General features: G+C 32.3%; 1 protein-coding gene across 1 annotated transcript in view; it reads right to left on the minus strand.

Annotated features, from left to right (window-relative positions):
• Positions 1-5,151: 5,151 nt before the first annotated feature.
• Positions 5,152-23,650, minus strand: part of LOC129743089 (uncharacterized) — a 79,095-nt gene continuing 60,596 nt past the window's right edge. Inside the window, exons 3-5 of the mRNA XM_055735041.1 lie at positions 5,889-6,162; positions 5,659-5,819; positions 5,152-5,462 (exon numbers count right to left, since the gene is read on the minus strand). Of these exons, the coding sequence (XP_055591016.1) occupies positions 5,443-5,462; positions 5,659-5,819; positions 5,889-6,162 (455 nt within the window). The 3' untranslated portion in view covers positions 5,152-5,442. The remainder of the gene's footprint in view (positions 5,463-5,658; positions 5,820-5,888; positions 6,163-23,650) is intronic.

The raw sequence follows: 23,650 nt of genomic DNA on the forward strand, positions 1-23,650 counted from the left end.
GGTTTTAGAGAAAACAAACAAGAAAAAAACAGTAAATGTCGCTGATTTGTTTGCTGCACTCGGCCATTGATAAGACAATGCCGAAAAGAGCGTTTAAACATGGTGTTGCAATTTTTCGCTACACGATCATCACCCGAGGCGATACAGCCAAAGCAAGACTCGTGATTATTGACTGCTTTCTGCTCGTGGATGCTTGAAGGTAAAGTCGACTGAATTGTCTGAATTCATGTTGCCCAACGAATTGGAACACACTTCTCGATTGAACGATGCTTATAGCTGAGCTGGAGTTATAAATGAGCTAGAATTTTAATACAAAAAAGTCTGGAAAATATTCATTGAACTCAGAAGACCGAATGCAGGATTTACAAATTAGTTAGGTGTCTGTGATAGGAAATTTGTGACCAAATTAGAATGTAAATTTACTATCCCATTCAAAAAGAATCTAATGATCACGCATTCTTCATAAATTCCAATCGTAACCGCACCACGCTGTCGTGTCCTGTCACCTCTCTCTATCTAATCATAGTTAAGTCCAATTAATTCTGAACCTCTACCTATTCAAATCATCCAAGTGCATGGCAAGATTTATTATCGTCTAGCCGAGCCAAGTCAAGCTCACCTGCGACTGCCCCCTTCATTCATGCTTCTTAAAGCTTAGTTCTTTTAGAAATGGGACACTTTCATTTGCTAATAGCTCGTTAACTAGTTATTGGATATTGAAAATTTTGACAGCATTTTGTTGGCTGTAAAAAGTACTATTCGACCTATTTTTTTCAAAATTTAAAATTTACGCGTTTTTGAGATATGTACGATGCGAGAGAAAAAGAAAAAAATAATTTTGCACAGTTTCCTTGAAAATATGTCATTATCAAATTGATAGCTGACAAAACCGTTGATTATTCAAAGAATTACTGAGTTTTTGTGGTGGATAAGTATGCAAACACTGTCAATAATGTCCACAAAGCTCAAATCAAGCATTGGAGAGAAGCACATGATCGGCAACAACGGTTAAGTATCATCAAGGAAGTCAAGTCTCATACCAGCACTTTTAATTTTCAATAAACGAAAAACTAAGGGTAGATCGCTGAAATGTCCAAAACAATTTTCTCCGATAAGCTGAAAGTGTCGCCTAGTGATGACTCATTGAAATCCAACCTCAAACAACCATTTTTTGATAGTTCCAAAGCTCATAAGCTGTAAAACCGGTACCGAAAAAAAAACGTTCAAAAATGTGGTCAAAAATAATCAAATTTTTTCATTTCGAAACAACTGTATCCACTTAAATGCTTCCAGTTTCCAGTTTCCAGAGAAGTATTGGACCAAAAAGTATCAGAAATTGAAGAAGGAGGGTGAAGCCACCTAAAATATAGATTTTACGAAGCATAAGTTGGAGAAACTGATCAATACCTTGACTGAAAAAAGTGTGCGCCGGCCAATGGGAGATACCAAGAATAAAGTAAAAATTTCTTTAATAAAAAACGGTAAATATTTTTTTTCAATTTTTTTCATGAAAGATCATAACATTACCTTCTTTTTCTTCATAGAAAGTATTTCGTTCAAACGAATGGTTTTTTAGATACAGGCATTCGTAACTGTCCCATTTCTAAAAGAACTAAGCTTTAACTGAACCAATCTGTGTGCTTTGGGCCATTCTACGAAGGTACATACTATTTGCTCTCCAGAGGCACATTATTTACAAACAAACAGGAAAGGTTGTTTGTTTTGACCAATTCGCAATAGAATAGTTCGCTACGTTTTTGCAATTAAATCGGTAAGTTCCGCGTCATTCCCAGACTCAGCGAATTAATGGGAGGAAGGGAGGGAGACACACATTTTTCAATTAGAAGTTTTTTTCCCAATGTCAATGTTGAAAAATGAACTTCACCAACTTTGTGAGCCAAGGGGTGTGAGCTTTAGGTTCCCATTTAATAGGGTAACTTATCTCAAATGATGAATGTTAAAGAAGACCCTGAAAGAATAAATATTAACAAAAGTTGAGAGTTGTTTAAAAAAAATTCTGAATACAATTAAAGCTTTCCATCTATATCACCTCAAAATGTTCCTCAAAGGGCTTAAAGTTACGATTTTTTTTTTCTTTAAAAAGTATGCAAAGGGGGAACCAAAGGCAATCGGGAAGATCGAAATTTCAATTTTGATTACAAAAGGCATAGACATGTATAAAACGTCAAGACCTGATGTCATTGCGAAAAATAATTTTTGACAAAAATCGACTATTGTGAACGGTTTTTAAAAACCGGTTGATTTCTATATATGGAATTTTTTGAAATTTGCATGAAAAATAAACCTTAAAAATAGAAACGAAAATAACAAAAGTAACTAAAATAACAAAAATGGCAAAAAAAAACAAAAATTGACAAAATTGACAAAATTTACAAAATTGACAAAATTGACAAAATTGACAAAATCGACAAAATCGACAAAATCGACATAATTGACATAATTGACAAAATTGACAAAATTGACAAAATTGACAAAATTGACAAAATTGACAAAATTGACAAAATTGACAAAATTGACAAAATTGACAAAATTGACAAAATTGACAAAATTGACAAAATTGACAAAATTGACAAAATTGACAAAATTGCCAAAATTGACAAAATTGACAAAATTGACAAAATTGACAAAATTGACAAAATTGACAAAATTGACAAAATTGACAAAATTGATAAAATTGACAAAATTGACAAAATTGACAAAATTGACAAAATTGACAAAATTGACAAAATTGACAAAATTGACAAAATTAACAAAATTGATGAAATTGACAAAATTGAAAAAATTGACAAAATTGACAAAATTGACAAAATTGACAAAATTGACAAAATTGACAAAATTGACAAAATTGACAAAATTGATTAAATTGGCAAAATTGACAAAATTGACAAAATTGACAAAATTGACAAAATTGACAAAATTGACAAAATTGACAAAATTGACAAAGTTGACAAAAATGACAAAATTGACTAAAATGACAAAATTGACAAAGTTGACAAAAATGACAAAATTGACAAAAATGACAAAAAACAAAAAAAAAGAAAAATAAAATAAAGTGACAAACAAGCATTTTTTTTAAACAAATTGCGCCAAGTTTGCAATTTTCAATTGGGACATTTTTGTAATATATAGTTTTTTTGGTCCTTCCAATTATGTTTATCAATTTTCTTCGTTTTGTCTTTTCTGTGATCATTTTTTTGATTCTTGAGTTTTTATCATTTTTTCAATTTCTGTTCCTTTTCGCTATTGTTCTAAGGATGGTGTATTTGTTTTCTCCTCCCGTTCAGTTTTGCACTTAACCCGATAAAACCTAACACAAATCGTCGTGAGTGCATTGCTACCTAGCTCACTCACACGCGTATCCGCAACACTGACAGAATTTTCAGTGTTCCATCGTCCACTTTCTGGTGCACCACGAGGGCAAAACTGAACTTGTTAACAAACACAAAAATCAGCATAAAGTGCAGAACTGTTGCAAAACTGATCATAAACAAATGCGCTTACAGATGAGATATCCATGCCAATTTCTAAACATTCCGTAGAAATCTTTCGGAATTTTTTAAATCCCAAATTTTTTTTCCTATCAACTTTATATCTCGGCATTTCGATCATTCTTATAGGGTATTCCATTATGTTTAAGCACGATTTTGATTCAACCCTGCTCATTCCGTATGATGTTTAAAATGCTGATTTTTGCTGTGTTTTGTTGTTTACTGTTCAACTAAAAACTCTGTGTATCGTGAACTCCAGTTTTAAATTTTTTGGGAAAAATGAGTACCATATTCCAGGAAAGCGCAAAAATATCGTGCACAAATGTTGTTCCTCCACAACATTTCGCTGAGTCCAATAACAAAAACGAAAAAGTTAGCATTGGAGCAGTTCAAAATGTGATGCGGAGTATGCAGAGGAAAGCAACTTAGTGGACAAAAATAAACAAGGTGGAAACCGGGTCCGGTGGACAAAACTTTGGACTAGAAAGTCATGCGTGCCGTTCATGACCACTGATATAATGAATACAGCTGTTTACGTCGGAGAGTGCCTGAAACGTAACCTGCTACCCATGATTCGCAAGCACGATCACTCCGTGCTGTTTTGGCTGGATTTGGCATCAGTTCCGTACTCAAAGGACACGATGGCTTTGTACAAATCCAACAAAGTGCAAATCGTACAGAAGAAGATGAATCTACCAAATTGTCCTCAAGCGAGACCGATTGAAACTCTTTGGGCTCTACCAAGTCGTGTTTGAGAAAACATGTGAAGGCTGCAGATTCTATCGAAAACTTCGTAAAAGACTGGACAATAGTGGTCAAAATCATCCCAAATCAGTCTTTTCTGAGGCTAATAAACAACCTTTTAATAAAAAAAATTGATCAGTGGAAAAAATTGATTGGAATCTCATTTTGTATTGAATCACTGTAGAAGAAGACTGTAGAGACCATAAAAGTAAAATTAAAATTGGATTCGGTTCTAAATTGTGTTGTTACTGTTCATTTTCAATTGTGCTTCGACATAACACCTTATAAGCAAAGTTGCCGAAATCACAGAAAAATCTGTATTATCACAGATTTTTGAGCAAAATTCCGTCACAAAATCTGTGTCACAAATTATAAAAATTTTCACTGAATTTAAAGATTTTCTAAATTTTGTAGAGATTTCCAAAATTATAATTTTTTATGCAACTTTCGATTTTTATTTCTGACTCTTATTCATAAAAACATGAAAACAAGGTAATGTAAATTGATTTTATTTTCTATTAAAACTGTAAGTAGTTTCCAATTTGTTGATGTTTGACATGATTTCCCAATGAACTTCATAAAAATAGCGTCAAAAAAACCGTCACAGAAATTAAGGTTCAAATCACAAAATTCGAGAATTTTTTTTAGGCAAAAACACAGATTTTTTTTGGAAACCTTCACAGAAAAAAATTTTTGCTGTAAAATTACAGCAAATATCCTGTAACAAAAAGGAGCAGGACATTTGCCGTAATTTTACAGGTCGAAAAAAAATTACAGGTCCTTTATTTTACAGTAAGCATATCAATAAATGGCTTCTTCAAAATTACAGGCCGGTAAATTCGGTTCATTTTTTTGTATATATTCCAATTGGATTTTCAAAAATAATAAAACGTTCATATAAACAGTTTTTGAATTATCATTTTTATTTTCTTCAATTCATTTTAAGGCAGATAAAAAAAAATACAACTTTCACTACACTTCCGGCATTGGCAAAACACAATCCACAAGCACTATTCTGCGTTTCGTTTTAGTCGGCAAACCGAATTTTGGATTACTTTTTCTGCCAGTTGGAAACCCGCAAACGGCTACTTGTGGAATTGAGGGTCAAAACTTAGTCCAAAGGTCATCTTGGTTTGGATGTGGATGTTTGGAGAAGAATCATTCGGGCAAACCCTTGAGCTGGATGATGTTATACTTCGCTCTTATTTGCTGTAAAAAAAGGAAAACATTAGATTTCTAATCAGGTCTTAGTTGTTTTTAAGAAGAAAAAAAACAGCTTATTGTTGATGATAAGTTATTTTCTTTCAAATACTATCAATTTCAATCAGCAAAAATTAATTAAATCCATGCACAACGAAATCTGATTGTTTGCAGCTGGTAAATAAAAAAACGTTTCCTCACTCACCTGGAATGCTACGTCTTCTGGATGAAAATATGTTACTGCTCCACTCTGCTGGCGGAAAATTCTGGTTTCCGTACAACTTTTGCGAAGCTTTTCGGAACCGACAGCTTAAAATGTTTTCCGACTGGCGATGATATTTAACAGATCCCCGGTGCTTGTGAAAACTGCGGCGAATGAACAAAAAACGGATGTTAGTTTCTGGCTGGTGGCAATTTTTTTTTAATATTACTTACGGCATAATTGCGGACATGATTATCTGCTTTGCCCGGACAGCGGCCGTCCGAACTGTGCTGCATGTGTTCCTAAACAGCACGATCCGGATGATTTTTGCACCTTTCGCTTCGAGATCCGTGGAATCCTTGTAACTGCATAACACTGTTTTGCCATTGCAGCTGATGGTCGCCAAATTGACAACATTGTTGTTTCCCGAATCTGCGAAAACGATAAAGCACCTAACCGATCGCCCGACGGTGTTATTTTGTTGTTTGTGGAGCAACTTCTGGATTGCTCCGGCACGAAATCAAAACAAAATAAAACGGTACGCGCTCTCATTTTGACGTTTATGCACAAAACTGGGATGCCAGGCACACTTTTCCTAACGAATAATTGAAAATTATTGGAAGATACGTAATTCGACGACAAGTAATTTTGGTTCGACCTGTAAAACTACAGTGCATGTCCTACTCCTTTTTGTTACAGGACATTTGCTGTAACATTAAATGATTTTTATTGACGTTTAAACTAACCAACTGAAAGTTACGTGTTTTTTTTAAATTACAGGTTGTTTGTTTTAAAGGCAACTATTTTCAATGACACGTAATATTCATTATTTTTTTCTGTGTTGCTTATAAGGCATTTTGCATCAAAATTAAAATTTCGATCTTACCGATTTCCTATGGTGCCCCCTTAGGTGAGTTTTGATCAAAAAATTTGAAGGATCATAAAATCATAGCTTTAATCCAGTCATCCCGAAATCAAGTACGATTGGGTTGAAAGTTTGCATAGGTCAGATTTTTTATCAATCTACAAAATGTATATTCGGTTTTTGAAATTTGAAAAAGAGTGCTATTTTTTTTCGTCTGCTCTCCCCAAGCTGTGCGAGGAGAGATAAATCGCACTGCGATCGGGAATGAAGTTTTTCAAGACATAAGAGTGAGCGAGAGCATTCACATCCGCTGATGAAGAGAATTCCCTTCTCCGGAAAAATCTATTCCGCTTCCGCATTTTGTTGAGCAGAAATCCGGGAGCTAACTCAGTCTTTTTTGGTACGTTTACGAGAACAGACGCTGACTAACTTGAGGTGATAGAGGTGTCCTGATATTTCAGGATTTGTCCTGATTTTCGAGAAGCGACCTTCCTAACCACTAGTCAGCTCTGTTTCAAACGCCACCCTAGACAGTTATTTTAGCAAGAATAAAAATCCAAAACAGCAGTGGGCATGGTAGCACATGGTAGAAACAAGAACATATTTATCTTAAGAAGTACAGAGTGTTTCATTATTTCGCGGTACAGATCCTGGCCGCACAAAAAAAAGATTTTAAGAATCTGGTTAAGATTAGTACAGATCAACCAGACCAACCAAATAGACCACAAAAAGCGTTTTGTCGAGAAAGTCATAGATTCATGTGAAAGTCGTCAATTCTGTACCAACACATGAAAAGGATGTATCTCTGTATATATGGCGAATAAAGAAAAACGCGAAACCTTTTTTAAATCGCTAATTAAAAACCACTTGAATTTTTGCTTTTTTTGAAAGACAAACGATTTTTAGAAGCATCCCCTGTATGTTGGAATAGAGGAATATCAATTTTCATGAAAAAAAAAAAACAACGCGCTATCGTAGATAGAACCTATAGCTCACGTAATATTTTGTCTCTCTTGTTTATACATCCTTTGCTATTTTCTCATTTCTAGCTTAAGTTTTAAGCTCGCGTTCATTTGCAACTATATTTTTATGTTGAATAAAGTGTCTCATCATTTGAATGAGTAAGTTAAACATCTATAAGTTTAGCTTAAGATACCCGATAACATCCTACGAGTACTGTATTATAACTCATTTAGATAGAAAAAATTAAGTATCAAAATATCTCATCTTGATATAATTTTGTATTTCCCTTCAGATCGGGTGTTGAGCGAAACTCATTAATGCACGGTTTGGGCCGTTGACTTCGATGTCCGTGTTTCATAAAAAGTTGCACGTATATCAAAATATGATATAATCATTTTATTTTAGGACAATCCGAAAAAAATCTTTATCATTGAAAATGAGCTCAACCCCATTCAAGTCTGTCAATCAGAATAAGATATAATTCAGATTGGAGAAACTTAAAATCGAATATTTAGAGTACTTTATTATAACTGAATCCGATGTAAATATCTTGGTGAGATACGTTTGAGTTATTATTTTGATATGCTCTCCTGTTCGGGCAGATCCATAAAATTGAATCCAATTTTTGGGAAACCAAAAATGGAGCATGGTTTTAGCATATAATGTGGTTGATTGACATTCCACTAGAAATTTTTCTCGAAGCACTCATATCTCGATAAGTTATAATTTTAATAGGTTTTGTTCTGTCCAATATCAAACTATGCTATCTGAATAAGATATAATTTTGAAAGGAGCATATCTAAAATTGATATAATTTAGCTATGATTGCGTAGATTTTTTGATATAATTTGAGATATTTTAACATCCTACGAGTACTGAATAATAACTCATTTAGATAGAAAAAAATTAGTATCAAAATATCTCATCTTGATATGATTTAGTTTTTCACTCCTGATCGGATATGCAGGTACATGTTCAATAAACGAATTGTAAAAATTTGGTGCAGAACGTCGTGGTAAACTAAGTTAACAAATTCGTCGACTAACGGTTAACTTGTGTGTTGCATCATGTATCAACTAATTCAACATAGTTTCGATTCACGAACCTTCATAATTTTTTGAAAAAAAAAATCCAAATTATCTATACTTCTCTTGGTAACCCTAGAAGGCTAATTGTCACCAAAAACAGTCTCCGCAGCCTGCAGACAAGTGTTGATAGATCACTTCAACGTAGACAGTGAAGTGACGACGGGAAGAAACGACAACAAATTAAGATCTGACGCCAGAGATTCGCGGTGGGTGGGTAAGAACGTAACTACTTATACTATAATCATAACGAAGCGACGACGACGTCACTCAATGGGCAGCCATAAGCCGCGATCAGCAGTGTTAGATTTGGATGATTAGACACAATTCCTTGGAAGATTTTTTTGTTGCTCCGATCTGGTACTGACATCCATCAGTCCGCAGCAGGACATTCTCCACAAAACTTGGGAACCTAATGGAAGCATTCTTTGGCCAAGGTCACGCCGATTCGCAAGTCGATCTGATTCCGATAGTTCCCAAGTCACACGATTCAGAATCAGAACCATTCAACTTAATGTGTGGGAGACCTACAGCTCGCTAAGCCATTAAACCATTTAATACACCATAAAAAAAGACCTACCTGTTACAATTTTGGGTGTGTTTTCTACCCTAGGTTTCTATTTTCTACCTCTTTTTTTCATTGACGACAGGTGACAACCTCACGATCTGCAATTGATCTATCTGATGGAGAGATCCTTGAACTTCGCAGTGACAATCATCGAGGAGCATGATCATCAAAGGCGCTTCGCATCATGGCGAATCGGAAGTTGTCATCTTATGGCTTCCTTAGCGCGCTGATTTGATTGCTCCGATAGCGATCTGAGTGTGGAGGTTGAAGGCTTTGAAGTGTTATGCTTCACCGATTAGGCGGTATTTCGATGGATCACTCAATTTCGAGCCAAGAGAATTATTGTGATGGCGATGCGTTGAACTGAAGACGAATACCTATGTACCTTGCTATCTAAAGTTAAATGGGTAGGATTTTTGCAGTGACCTGTAACTAATTGCATGAACTTGTTGGTAAACAAATGGACCGGTGTATAATTTTAGTAGATGAATAGATTGTATAATTAAAAATAAAGGTTAGTCACATAACAGATATAAATAGAGTAGAAGTCACCAGACTTTGAAACTCTTGGATATTGAAGCTATTTTATCATGGTTCTGTAATCAAATAACTTTTAAAAATTTAAATGCGCATTTTATAATATTATGTACTGCCTTGTGAATAAGAAACAGCCTTAAATATGAACAAATATTATACACTTTATATATAAACCCTTCTAGAAACGAGCAAAAAAAGCATTCACCGGCGAAAATAACCGACCCAAATCGCTAAAGTTGCCGAGGTTTTCTAAAAACCTCATAAAAACGAAACTACCTACAGGTGTTTTTGACAAAATTAAAAAAGATTTTGTGCCAAAAATCATAGAGAATAAAACTTATATTATTTATTTCAAACATGAAATGACAACTGTTCAGCAAATTTCCCTCACAATCTTAGAATTAAACGGACAAATTGAAAAACAAACATCAAACGCCACCCACCACCCCCCCTCCCCCTGGAGGGTCCAGAAAAGCAAGCGAGGAATTCTCTTCTACACTCAATATTTGAAATTCTGAATCAAATTTTGATCGTTGGGTAAGGTTATTCAAGAGAAACAATCTTAACTCAGAGATAATGCCAAAACCTCGGAAACTAATCTCATGTTCAGAATTCACTTTCAGTTTTCCAAAACCTTCTTGATTGTTGATAGAAACTCATTTCTGAATAGATAATTTTAAAAGAAAATGAGGTTTACTCAAGAGGTTTTGATTCCATATTATCAAAGTTTAAATAGTATTTTTGTTTGCATATTTTGGATTCTATATCATCATAAGGAAATAGATAGTAGAAGCTGTTTTTAAATCGTTCAAATTTGGTTTCGCATTTCATTGAAAACTCGATTCATGATTTTCGAAACTCATTTTCCTTTTCAATATTAAGATAACAGTTTTCCAAATATGAAAAAAAATTAGAAACCATCCTGAGTTTTTGTTTGATACTCATTCGAAGTTCTTAAAGTCAATTCTTGAGAATCCCATCAAAAAGTTAAGAATTTGTTCTTATGCAGAATTTAAACATTATAAAGCTTCCAAATGCCAATCCAGAATTGAAAACTCAGAATCAGAATCTGCTCTTATTCGCAAGTCGGATTAAAAGTAACAATAAAAATAATATATTCAGAATGAAACCGAAAACGTCGGGATTCAAATTTTAGATTCAAGGTTGACAATCTGAAAAAAAAATTCAATTCTTCGTTAGTAATGAAAATGCTGATTTGGAATTTTAGATTTGATATATTATTTTGTATATTTCAGAAATCATATTGAAATTCGGAAATAGATGTTAAATTCATATTCTGAGTTCAGGTGCACAGGTAAAATTTAAAAATAATATTCAAAAATCAAAATACAGATCCAGTATCAGCTCGTAAATGAGTTTCACAATCAAGATAAATCATCAAGATGACTTTTTCGTTGGGGGTATTCAAATGGCAAGAGATCGCATACTTATAATTTTGGTTGTGGTTTCTGTAATGCCGTAATTTTTAATTTTGAATACATAATTCAGCTAAAAAAACCAACTTTAAGTGGAATTGTAGTTTATGTTTCCATTTTCTTATGAAAATCCCTGGTTTTATGTCAAAAAAATCACTCCACATAATTTTAACTATGGAATTGATTCTTAATGCAAAATATTTTCAGTGATCTTTCTTTAATACATATTGCAGGGATTTTTCTTGTGTTTTTTTCAACATTGTTAAAATTGCAGTTCTTTTTTAAAATAAAAATTGAAATTTCAAACTACATTCTAAAATTTGGAATGAGTTTGCAAGAATCATTGAATTACGAAATCCATTACTTTTCCTTTATAAAGTTTGATTTATTTTGAACACGGAAAATAATAAAAAGGTAAAATTTACCGGGATAAAAAGGTGAATGCTTGTGAAATCCAAAAAGGTAACTTTTACCTCACCGAGGTGAAACTCACCTCACAACGAGGTAAAGTTTACCTGAATCGAGCAGACAAAAAGGTAGAATCCACTCAGAAAAAAGGTAAATCCAATAAAGGTACTTTCTACCTCTTCGAGGTAAAGCTTACCTAGTAGCAAGGTGAAGTTGGCCTGGATTACGCTGAACAAAACGGTACAATTCACATCGAAACAAAGGTAACGATTTTCCGAACCCGTTTATTTAGGTTAAGTTGTTTTTTCATTCAGGAATATGTTTTGTTTGGTGCGCAATATGTGAAAATAGGAACAGAATGGTAAATTTAGCATTAGATTTCATTTTGTTGTCCTGGTTCTCATCATAAAACTTGATCACAGATTGGCCTACTGAGCTACGAAGTGTTTTCCTCATCATTCCGGAACAGCCAAAATTATCCCCAAGCTGGCCGGATAAGTCAAACGGAGAAGGGACGAAATAAGCTAATTGTAGGAGGATTCAGCGGCCATGGTGGACACGGACAAGGCAGCGTTGATGGCCGAGAGGATGCAATAGTGTTTTCCTCCGAAAAAAACGGAACATTCCAGGAAAAACACGGAGAAGAACATTATTAAAACATAGATTCCCAAAACATTGATGACTGGTAATGAAAAATATAAATAAAATCTTGAATGAATTTGGGTCTTTGTTTCATTTCATCCAGTGAATAACCAGAACAGCGAAAAAAAATCCTTTTAAACAGTGAATGGGAAACCGTTGCCAAAAACGAACGGGGTCTGTATTTCATTAACACTTGAAATATTTTGATATTATTAAATTGGAAATGATAGAAACGGAAGTTAAGCATACGACAAGGCTGAAATTTCGGTAAAATTGTAGACATTAGGTACTAGTTATTATTATTATTATTATTATTAATTTATTATTAATTCATCGAACATAAAAGTTTAAATGAATAGTAAAAAAAACACGGTCAAACAATATTAAATAATCTGGACTGGCGTATTCGACGAATAAAACGACTTGTAGATTCTCCAAACTGGTGTAAGTGTTCAGCAACCTGGAACACCATTGCGCTTATTGGCTCATTGAAGCCATACGAAGTTCGATGAGTTTGGTTGAACAGTAACGAGCTAGATCGTAGGATTCTTGATGGGGCACTGAAGTTTATCGTTCCTAGCAAATTTGGCGAATGCACTTCTCCGTTGAAAATTTTTGAGATAAATACTGCCTGTTGAGTCTTTCGGCGGCATCCAAGAGTTTCTAGACCCAAAAGCTGACATCGCTCAGGATAAGCCGGGAGATCTTCGGGGTGGCGCCAGGGAAGGTGTCTTAAGGCGACTCTGACAAATCGCTTCTGTACGCGTTCAATCCTCAAAATCCAACTTAGCTGATAAGAGGCCCAAACAATTTAAGCATGTTCAATAATTGATCGGACGAGCGCACATTACAGGGATCTTAGGCATAACGGATCTGTGAATTCACGCGCCACTTTGGTGATGAAGCCGAGTTGACGATTCGCTTTATTGATGACTGAAGAACGTTGACTATTAAACGTGAGCAGTTCATCAAGGATGACTCCAAGGTCCTCGACTTCTGATACCCTGTTTAAAAGCTGGTTGCCGATTTTATATTCGTAGAGGAATGGTGTTTTGTTTCGATGAAAAAGGATGACGGAACATTTCGACACACTAACTGATAATTTGTTCAGTGTGCACCATTCGCTAAAGTGGTTCAAGAGTGATTGCAAGCGAACGCAATCTTCGATATCTATAACAGGAACAAATATTTTAAGATCATCGGCATATCCAGTTTTGGTTCCATCTTCTAAGCTGATAATCAGATCATTAAAGAACAGAGCGAATAAAAGTGGCCCAAACTTGCTTCCTTGTGGGACGCCTGACCGATTCGTAAATGGAAAGGATACGCTATCACCGAGCTTGATTCTAATACAGCGGTTAGTTAAGAAGGATTTGAGCCAAACAACCATGTTGTTATGAATACCAAACTTAGCAAGCTTAGCCAACAGAATCCCATGGTCGATAGTATCGAATGCAGCTTTTATATCGGTATACACAGCATCAATTTGTTTTCTCTTTTCTATCTGGTTCATGCAGAATGATGTATGTATATTCAAGTGGATTAGTACAAACTGATCTCCCAGGCATGAACCCGTGCTGCTCATTGGCTATATAATGCGATGACGTTTGGAACCAGCAGACAAACTTGTTATGCCTCTGTAATTTTTTACACTACGACGTTCGCCATTCTTAAAAACAGGGAACACATACGAACTTTTCCATTTGTCAGGAAACTTACGTTGTTCTTTTACATGAAACATAGTAAGGGATGCCATAAGGCAATATTTCATGGGAATATTTTGTTAATATCGTATTTTTATCAGATCAGTATTAAGCTCTTCTTTTTTCCCTGTAAGATCGTGATTTGAGCGTAGATTTAATGTTTTAATGATGGAAAGCTAAAAATTTATTAGACTATACTATTTTTCCTTGATTAAACCTGCCTGGTATGGGCATTCAAAACCTGTCTCTTATTCTAATATCTTATGATTTACAACTTTCCCAAAAGCTTCAATTTGTTGAATTTCCGATTTCCAGATGAATAAGAAAGGAAAACCATTAAAATTTTTGTTCACAGAATCTGTACGAACGATAATTAAAGTTCAATATATTTTAACAAAACTGACAAAAATCTTGTTTGAATTTTTAATTATTTTCTACTTCATAAAATCATAATATTTTTTTTTCCTGCCATGTGTCAGAAGCGTATTATCCTCAAATTAAACTGATTAGATATGTTGAATCTCCAGCCAAATCGTCAATCAGCTGTATGCGCACCTTCCCTCTACAAAGTACAAATTACCGTAATCCGGGGTAAGATTGATCCCTTTTTTCAATATATTTCAATTATTTTTTTCTGTTAAAGGAGACGTGGCATGTTTTATATTTTTAAAACCTGTACTGGACTCCTACGAACGTAAAACATGGATGCAGAAATTTATTAGACTACTTTAAATTTAATTGAAAAATCGTTTTCGTCTCTGTTTTGAATTTGATGCTTTGGGGTAACATTGGCCAGTCTCAATTCTGACGGTTTCAACGAGTTTTGGCGATCAAAAAGGATACAAAACACCTTCATAATATTTACAAATGCTAGTTTATCAATTTTATCTTGCTTTTTAACGTTTTCTTTTAAACAAACATTTATAATTAAAAAAGTACTATTATGTTGCATAAATTTAGGGGCAAAAATTAAAATAGTTGCTTAACAGTTTGAGCTAAAAAATACAAATGAAATTTTATCTTAACACATTCCACTTGACCCACTCACTATTTCCATTTTTTTTTTTCAAAGTTAACCATTTGAGAGGGTTCTATCCATTTGTCCAATACTCTTGGAGAATGTCCTTATTTTTTAAATATCAAAAATTTATCTCTAAAAACCTACAAAAATAGAACTAAAACTATACATATACAAAGAAAAAAAGTAGTTCTTTCACATTCAACAACCCGTTTGCTTCTAAATGCTTTTTAGATTCATCAGGAGAGCTGTTTGTTTGCAAGCCTTGGCAAAATTAGATATTTTAAGATTTTGAAATTACTTTTTTACAAACAGAAATAAATTTCAAATTCATTTAAAATTTTGTCTGTTTGGTACTCAATTCATTGGCTTTCAAACGTAGAAAACAGTTTTCAAAAATTCAAACTACTGACTGTTAGAATTTATTTAAATTAAGGGAGTAAAATAAGTCATATAGATTAAATCTGTTTCAGAATCGAACATTTCGAACTCCATCATCGCAGGCGTGGCTCAGTAGAACAAGTTCCACATCGCCAATAGTTGCTACTCCGTGATTGACCGAGGCCATCAATTTTGTTCAAAGGTCAAAAGAATGGTGTCTGGGATTGACAGCACATTCACAATGCCCAAATCTGATGCTCTCTCTTCCTACATCAATAACGGCGCCGGCCACGTCCTAGTAGTCAATAGATAGAATTGAAAAGAGAGAAAGGAATGACAGAATAAATCATGCTTTAGGACCGAGGTCACCTCTGCATCCTAGCAAAACAATTTTTGTTGGGAATATGGGTTAAAGGATTTGATCATGGAGACACTTTTGACTGTGTTGTGATCTTATGTCATTTTTTTTCTATTGTTGGCCTCTAAATCAATTAAAATGAATCCAGCTATGTTATTTAAGTGAAAACAATCCTATTTTAACCAAATGATATCTCTAAAGAGGCATTTTTTCTTAAAGCATTGATCTTTTTATATAAGGTACACCGAGGTAAGTGTGGACGCGGGGTAAGTGTGGACGATGGCTATAAAAACAATACTGTGCACTATTTTTCCAAACTTTTGATGCAGAATGTTCAATTTACTTGTAATCTATCCAATAACTGTGAAAAATATACGATTCAGACAATAACGGTTGTTTACAGCGACTTTTTCGGAATTTTCTATTTTCAACTACGATGTCGAGTTGATGTGCATCTTTTTCAATTGCAAATTTTTCCTAAACTAGCTGGCTCTCGATGAAAAACTCTACATTGAAACAATCCTTACATTCCAAACAACCAGTTAGGAAAAGAAACGGCGGTTAAAAATTAAGAAAAAAGAGTTTATTTACAAAAAACCAAAATTTTGTCTCCAACCCCTACCTGGGGTAAGTGTGGACGGCTTTAAAAAGGCTTGATGTTTACACATTTTTTCAATTTTCTGTCCTTCATCCTTTATGAGTTGTATTATTTAGCTATATTAAGCATTCGGATCATGAAAATTTGAGTAAAGTACTTATTTGTTCTGTGTTTTTGATAAAATCGGATCTCGTGTGTTGTAACATAAATTACACACTATAATTATAGTATCATGAACTTTTTTCAAAATTTTGGACGGTTCGAGCAATAAAGTAACGTATTCAACCAAGAAAACACAATTTTTTTGAAAATTTCCTGAGAAATCAAAGGGAAAATCTACCGTCCACACTTACCCCATAAAGCGGGGTAAGTGAAGACACCAGCCGTCCATAACGATTTGCGTGATAACTTTTTTCGTTTTGCTTCTATCGAGCTCATCTCTTCAGCTTTTGTAAAAAACATGTTCTGCATCACATTGAACGTCAATTTATCAAAATTGCTCCACTGCTGATTTTTTTATGATTTTTTAAAGTTGAACTATACGAAAACCCGTCCACACTTACCCCGGTGTACCTTACTTAAGACAAGATAGAAAACTGACTTTTGTTGTCAATTTTTAAGCTCGATTTAAAATTAAAATTTAAATCAAATTCAATATTTTTAAAACTTTATCCATTTTGAAATCACAATACTTGTTTGCTAAACTATGGCCAGATAATTTGAAAATAAATAATTTTCTCAATTTTTGTTTTGCCCCCTCTTTCTAAGGAATCTTTATCTCATTTAAAAAAAAATCTAAATCAAAAATTTTAATAGTGTAAATAAAAACTAAAAAAATAGAGTGAAAACCCCGGAAAAATGACAAAACGCTAGCGATAGATATGTAAGTGAAAGACACGGCCTTGATCAGGCTCATTAAAGTATATTTATCGTGGAGCGTGAGCAAAAATTAACAGGTTATAGTAGTAGACAAAAACATGGACTTAGATGTCTTATAATTTGGCATTAATGAACCCTAATATGACCGATGTTACCTCTTGTCGATACAAGTGGAGGGTTTTCAATTAAATGGGCTTTTTGATGATTTTTGGATGAGCTTAGATTCCAATTCCTAAAAGCCTCCGAAGACTGGAACAAAAGCTAAACTTTTTACCTACTTATAAACATAAACATGACATCATATGGAGGAATCTTCAACTATAGGTACAATCGATGGTGAACAAGACAGGAAAATAGAGTTAACCAGAAATCTCACAATAAAATAACTGTCTAAAATATATCGACGAATTTATCGATGTTTTACGACGAAAGTTTTTCAAAATTGAAATTGGCTTTGATTTTCAAAAGCTCGCCTCTTCGCGGTAACAGTCTGATGGTAGCTTCTCATTAATGTTTTGTATAATAAAATTGTACTTAGCTGCCTGATTTACTTCGTTCATCCTCGTATCAAACACGGCTTCATTGCAGTTGATGATCGGTTGAAGGGCGTCCCAAGATTAACTTTTTTGAAAAAGATTCACAACTTTTCACAAATTTTTCAATAAAGAAAATTCAGCTCCAAATTATAAAACTTCTGTCAGCTTCGGGCACAGCCTACCAATCCTTATAAACTTTTTGGTAAAATCTAACGAAAAACTCAAATTGAGTTATTATTATTTTTCATTTATGTGTCCAACACGGTTTTAAGGATGCTTTAAATATGCCTAAATGTTTGGATGGAAAACAATATATTTTATTTTCGGTTGACTAATTCCGTGGTTTTGACCAAATTTGTCATGAACATACACCAAATATGTTCAATAGTAACTTTCGACTCTCATCAGATAACTATCCTTTATGTTAAAGTTCCTTTTTCATTAAGTTTTAATTTTTAGTTTGCCTCTAACACCACAAATACTATTAAAACAATTTTCCTAAAGTAAAGGAAGTAAAGGAAGTAAAGGAAAATTAAAACAATTTTATGGGTTAAAAAATGGATGACTCCCAGTGCATCAAATACCACACTCCTTATGCATAATTCTTATGACCATTGGTGTTGTCCAGCATAAACGAGTACAGAATACCTAAACTAGTCGCATACAAAACTCTTCCACATCAAATATAAAGGATACACCTTAAATTTCTGAACTCGTTATCATTTTATTGGTTTTTTTCCAAAAAGGTGTGATTGAAATTTTCACTCAATCCGAAAAAAAAATTCTGTCCAGTTGATATAAAATAGCTTCATAATTAGATTTGCGATTAAAGTTCATCACATTTACGATTAAAATTTAAGCTCTCCAGTGTTTAAGACCGCAGCTATGGGAAAGTCACAGTACACTTCGTGTTGATAGGTTGGAATCAAATGATATCTTTAAGAATGTGAAAATGATTTAATAATAAGTTAAATCGAATAATATCCATAAAATCTTTATTTTTGTTTTTTTTTTTACACAATAAGAACCGCGACAACATCTAAGCCGAGAAACACCCAAATTTCGAATTCTTTATTTCAAAACTTGCTGGTACTTGCTTCAACATTCACAATTATTATTTTGAAATTGAAAAAACGAAAAAATAAACGTCTGTTATCTATGTTGTAACTTCGCTTATAAAAAAACCATACCAAACAGCATATCGATTTGGCAAATCTACAAGTCATTATGCAAAAGATATTATTATCACTCGAAACGTTTCCTCCCCAGATAAGTAACTTTGACTGTTATGCATCGAACCATTAGCGAATTTGGAAAAGTAATTCACAGCTCGACTAAATAAGTCCGTACGCTTAGAGCTCGATTCGCACGTTAGGAGCCAAAACGGTCCACATCTTTTGGACGCGTAAAATTCATTTAGTACAATACAGCCGGATGTTCTTCAAAGGCCAAAATTTACCGGTCCAAACGTGGGTAGGTACGCGAAATTGTTAGGGCAACCGCCCGTGACCATCTTGAATCGTCGAATCTAATACAGAAACAGCCCAACATGAGGTGAAGTGTGGCTCGACGAACCGATTCGGACATTTCACTCTTCGGTCAGCTGTTTCTTACCGAGGCAGGAGGGCGACCAATCACACAATGCATTCCGCTCACAAAGTCCCAATTACTCGAATACCGGACGGACAGACAGACAGAAATCGATCAGCAGCACGTCAACAATTTTGAGCTGCAAGAAAAGGTCTCGCTAGGGTTTGTGCGTCTCAAATAGTGTTTAGTCAGCCTAGGATTTGGTCAAACGTTTTTCCTACATCTGAGTGCGCGCAAAAGTAACTACTAGATCAGATTTGACGTATGCATCGAATGTGTAAAGGATCCAAAACATAATTCCGTGAAGTTTGTCTTCAGTTAACTGCACCGTTTCGTAATGTCCAGTCGAACGTTTCTTTGAGGAATTCTCACAAAACGCGGTCATAACTTATGCATGTAGATGCAAATTCACTTACCGGACCATTTTGAGTCATTAAAATGGCAACTGTGAGGTTAAGATTTGTAACCCACCCATTACAGTCAATCTTCATCATATACAGACACGTGCGGCATTGCAACACAATATTTTTGAGAACTTGTGGTCTGTCGATTTGTATGCAGAAATAATCTAAACCGAATGAGACTGAGTAGACTACAACTAATTACTTAACTCGACTAATTAAAATGTGGACTCAATTCACACCTTTGAGAAGTATATGATGTGTGCAAAGACCAAAAAGACCAAAAAGACAAAAAAGACAAAAAAGACAAAAAAGACAAAAAAGACAAAAAAGACAAAAAAGACAAAAAAGACAAAAAAGACAAAAAAGACAAAAAAGACAAAAAAGACAAAAAAGACAAAAAAGACAAAAAAGACAAAAAAGACAAAAAAGACAAAAAAGACAAAAAAGACAAAAAAGACAAAAAAGACAAAAAAGACAAAAAAGACAAAAAAGACAAAAAAGACAAAAAAGACAAAAAAGACAAAAAAGACAAAAAAGACAAAAAAGACAAAAAAGACAAAAAAGACAAAAAAGACAAAAAAGACAAAAAAGACAAAAAAGACAAAAAAGACAAAAAAGACAAAAAAGACAAAAAAGACAAAAAAGACAAAAAAGACAAAAAAGACAAAAAAGACAAAAAAGACAAAAAAGACAAAAAAGACAAAAAAGACAAAAAAGACAAAAAAGACAAAAAAGACAAAAAAGACAAAAAAGACAAAAAAGACAAAAAAGACAAAAAAGACAAAAAAGACAAAAAAGACAAAAAAGACAAAAAAGACAAAAAAGACAAAAAAGACAAAAAAGACAAAAAAGACAAAAAAGACAAAAAAGACAAAAAAGACAAAAAAGACAAAAAAGACAAAAAAGACAAAAAAGACAAAAAAGACAAAAAAGACAAAAAAGACAAAAAAGACAAAAAAGACAAAAAAGACAAAAAAGACAAAAAAGACAAAAAAGACAAAAAAGACAAAAAAGACAAAAAAGACAAAAAAGACAAAAAAGACAAAAAAGACAAAAAAGACAAAAAAGACAAAAAAGACAAAAAAGACAAAAAAGACAAAAAAGACAAAAAAGACAAAAAAGACAAAAAAGACAAAAAAGACAAAAAAGACAAAAAAGACAAAAAAGACAAAAAAGACAAAAAAGACAAAAAAGACAAAAAAGACAAAAAAGACAAAAAAGACAAAAAAGACAAAAAAGACAAAAAAGACAAAAAAGACAAAAAAGACAAAAAAGACAAAAAAGACAAAAAAGACAAAAAAGACAAAAAAGACAAAAAAGACAAAAAAGACAAAAAAGACAAAAAAGACAAAAAAGACAAAAAAGACAAAAAAGACAAAAAAGACAAAAAAGACAAAAAAGACAAAAAAGACAAAAAAGACAAAAAAGACAAAAAAGACAAAAAAGACAAAAAAGACAAAAAAGACAAAAAAGACAAAAAAGACAAAAAAGACAAAAAAGACAAAAAAGACAAAAAAGACAAAAAAGACAAAAAAGACAAAAAAGACAAAAAAGACAAAAAAGACAAAAAAGACAAAAAAGACAAAAAAGACAAAAAAGACAAAAAAGACAAAAAAGACAAAAAAGACAAAAAAGACAAAAAAGACAAAAAAGACAAAAAAGACAAAAAAGACAAAAAAGACAAAAAAGACAAAAAAGACAAAAAAGACAAAAAAGACAAAAAAGACAAAAAAGACAAAAAAGACAAACAAGATAAAAAAGACAAACAAGACAAAAAAGACAAAAAAGACAAAAAAGACAAAAAAGACAAAAAAGACAAAAAAGACAAAAAAGACAAAAAAGACAAAAAAGACAAAAAAGACAAAAAAGACAAACAAGACAAAAAAGACAAACAAGACAAAAAAGACAAACAAGACAAAAAAGACAAACAAGACAAAAAAGACAAAAAAGACAAAAAAGACAAAAAAGACAAAAAAGACAAAAAAGACAAAAAAGACAAAAAAGACAAAAAAGACAAAAAAGACAAAAAAGACAAAAAAGACAAAAAAGACAAAAAAGACAAAAAAGACAAAAAAGACAAAAAAGACAAAAAAGACAAAAAAGACAAAAAAGACAAAAAAGACAAAAAAGACAAAAAAGACAAAAAAGACAAAAAAGACAAAAAAGACAAAAAAGACAAAAAAGACAAAAAAGACAAAAAAGACAAAAAAGACAAAAAAGACAAAAAAGACAAAAAAGACAAAAAAGACAAAAAAGACAAAAAAGACAAAAAAGACAAAAAAGACAAAAAAGACAAAAAAGACAAAAAAGACAAAAAAGACAAAAAAGACAAAAAAGACAAAAAAGACAAAAAAGACAAAAAAGACAAAAAAGACAAAAAAGACAAAAAAGACAAAAAAGACAAAAAAGACAAAAAAGACAAAAAAGACAAAAAAGACAAAAAAGACAAAAAAGACAAAAAAGACAAAAAAGACAAAAAAGACAAAAAAGACAAAAAAGACAAAAAAGACAAAAAAGACAAAAAAGACAAAAAAGACAAAAAAGACAAAAAAGACAAAAAAGACAAAAAAGACAAAAAAGACAAAAAAGACAAAAAAGACAAAAAAGACAAAAAAGACAAAAAAGACAAAAAAGACAAAAAAGACAAAAAAGACAAAAAAGACAAAAAAGACAAAAAAGACAAAAAAGACAAAAAAGACAAAAAAGACAAAAAAGACAAAAAAGACAAAAAAGACAAAAAAGACAAAAAAGACAAAAAAGACAAAAAAGACAAAAAAGACAAAAAAGACAAAAAAGACAAAAAAGACAAAAAAGACAAAAAAGACAAAAAAGACAAAAAAGACAAAAAAGACAAAAAAGACAAAAAAGACAAAAAAGACAAAAAAGACAAAAAAGACAAAAAAGACAAAAAAGACAAAAAAGACAAAAAAGACAAAAAAGACAAAAAAGACAAAAAAGACAAAAAAGACAAAAAAGACAAAAAAGACAAAAAAGACAAAAAAGACAAAAAAGACAAAAAAGACAAAAAAGACAAAAAAGACAAAAAAGACAAAAAAGACAAAAAAGACAAAAAAGACAAAAAAGACAAAAAAGACAAAAAAGACAAAAAAGACAAAAAAGACAAAAAAGACAAAAAAGACAAAAAAGACAAAAAAGACAAAAAAGACAAAAAAGACAAAAAAGACAAAAAAGACAAAAAAGACAAAAAAGACAAAAAAGACAAAAAAGACAAAAAAGACAAAAAAGACAAAAAAGACAAAAAAGACAAAAAAGACAAAAAAGACAAAAAAGACAAAAAAGACAAAAAAGACAAAAAAGACAAAAAAGACAAAAAAGACAAAAAAGACAAAAAAGACAAAAAAGACAAAAAAGACAAAAAAGACAAAAAAGACAAAAAAGACAAAAAAGACAAAAAAGACAAAAAAGACAAAAAAGACAAAAAAGACAAAAAAGACAAAAAAGACAAAAAAGACAAAAAAGACAAAAAAGACAAAAAAGACAAAAAAGACAAAAAAGACAAAAAAGACAAAAAAGACAAAAAAGACAAAAAAGACAAAAAAGACAAAAAAGACAAAAAAGACAAAAAAGACAAAAAAGACAAAAAAGACAAAAAAGACAAAAAAGACAAAAAAGACAAAAAAGACAAAAAAGACAAAAAAGACAAAAAAGACAAAAAAGACAAAAAAGACAAAAAAGACAAAAAAGACAAAAAAGACAAAAAAGACAAAAAAGACAAAAAAGACAAAAAAGACAAAAAAGACAAAAAAGACAAAAAAGACAAAAAAGACAAAAAAGACAAAAAAGACAAAAAAGACAAAAAAGACAAAAAAGACAAAAAAGACAAAAAAGACAAAAAAGACAAAAAAGACAAAAAAGACAAAAAAGACAAAAAAGACAAAAAAGACAAAAAAGACAAAAAAGACAAAAAAGACAAAAAAGACAAAAAAGACAAAAAAGACAAAAAAGACAAAAAAGACAAAAAAGACAAAAAAGACAAAAAAGACAAAAAAGACAAAAAAGACAA

Source organism: Uranotaenia lowii, chromosome 2 (genome assembly GCF_029784155.1).
Source record: "Uranotaenia lowii strain MFRU-FL chromosome 2, ASM2978415v1, whole genome shotgun sequence".
NCBI lineage: Eukaryota > Metazoa > Arthropoda > Insecta > Diptera > Culicidae > Uranotaenia > Uranotaenia lowii.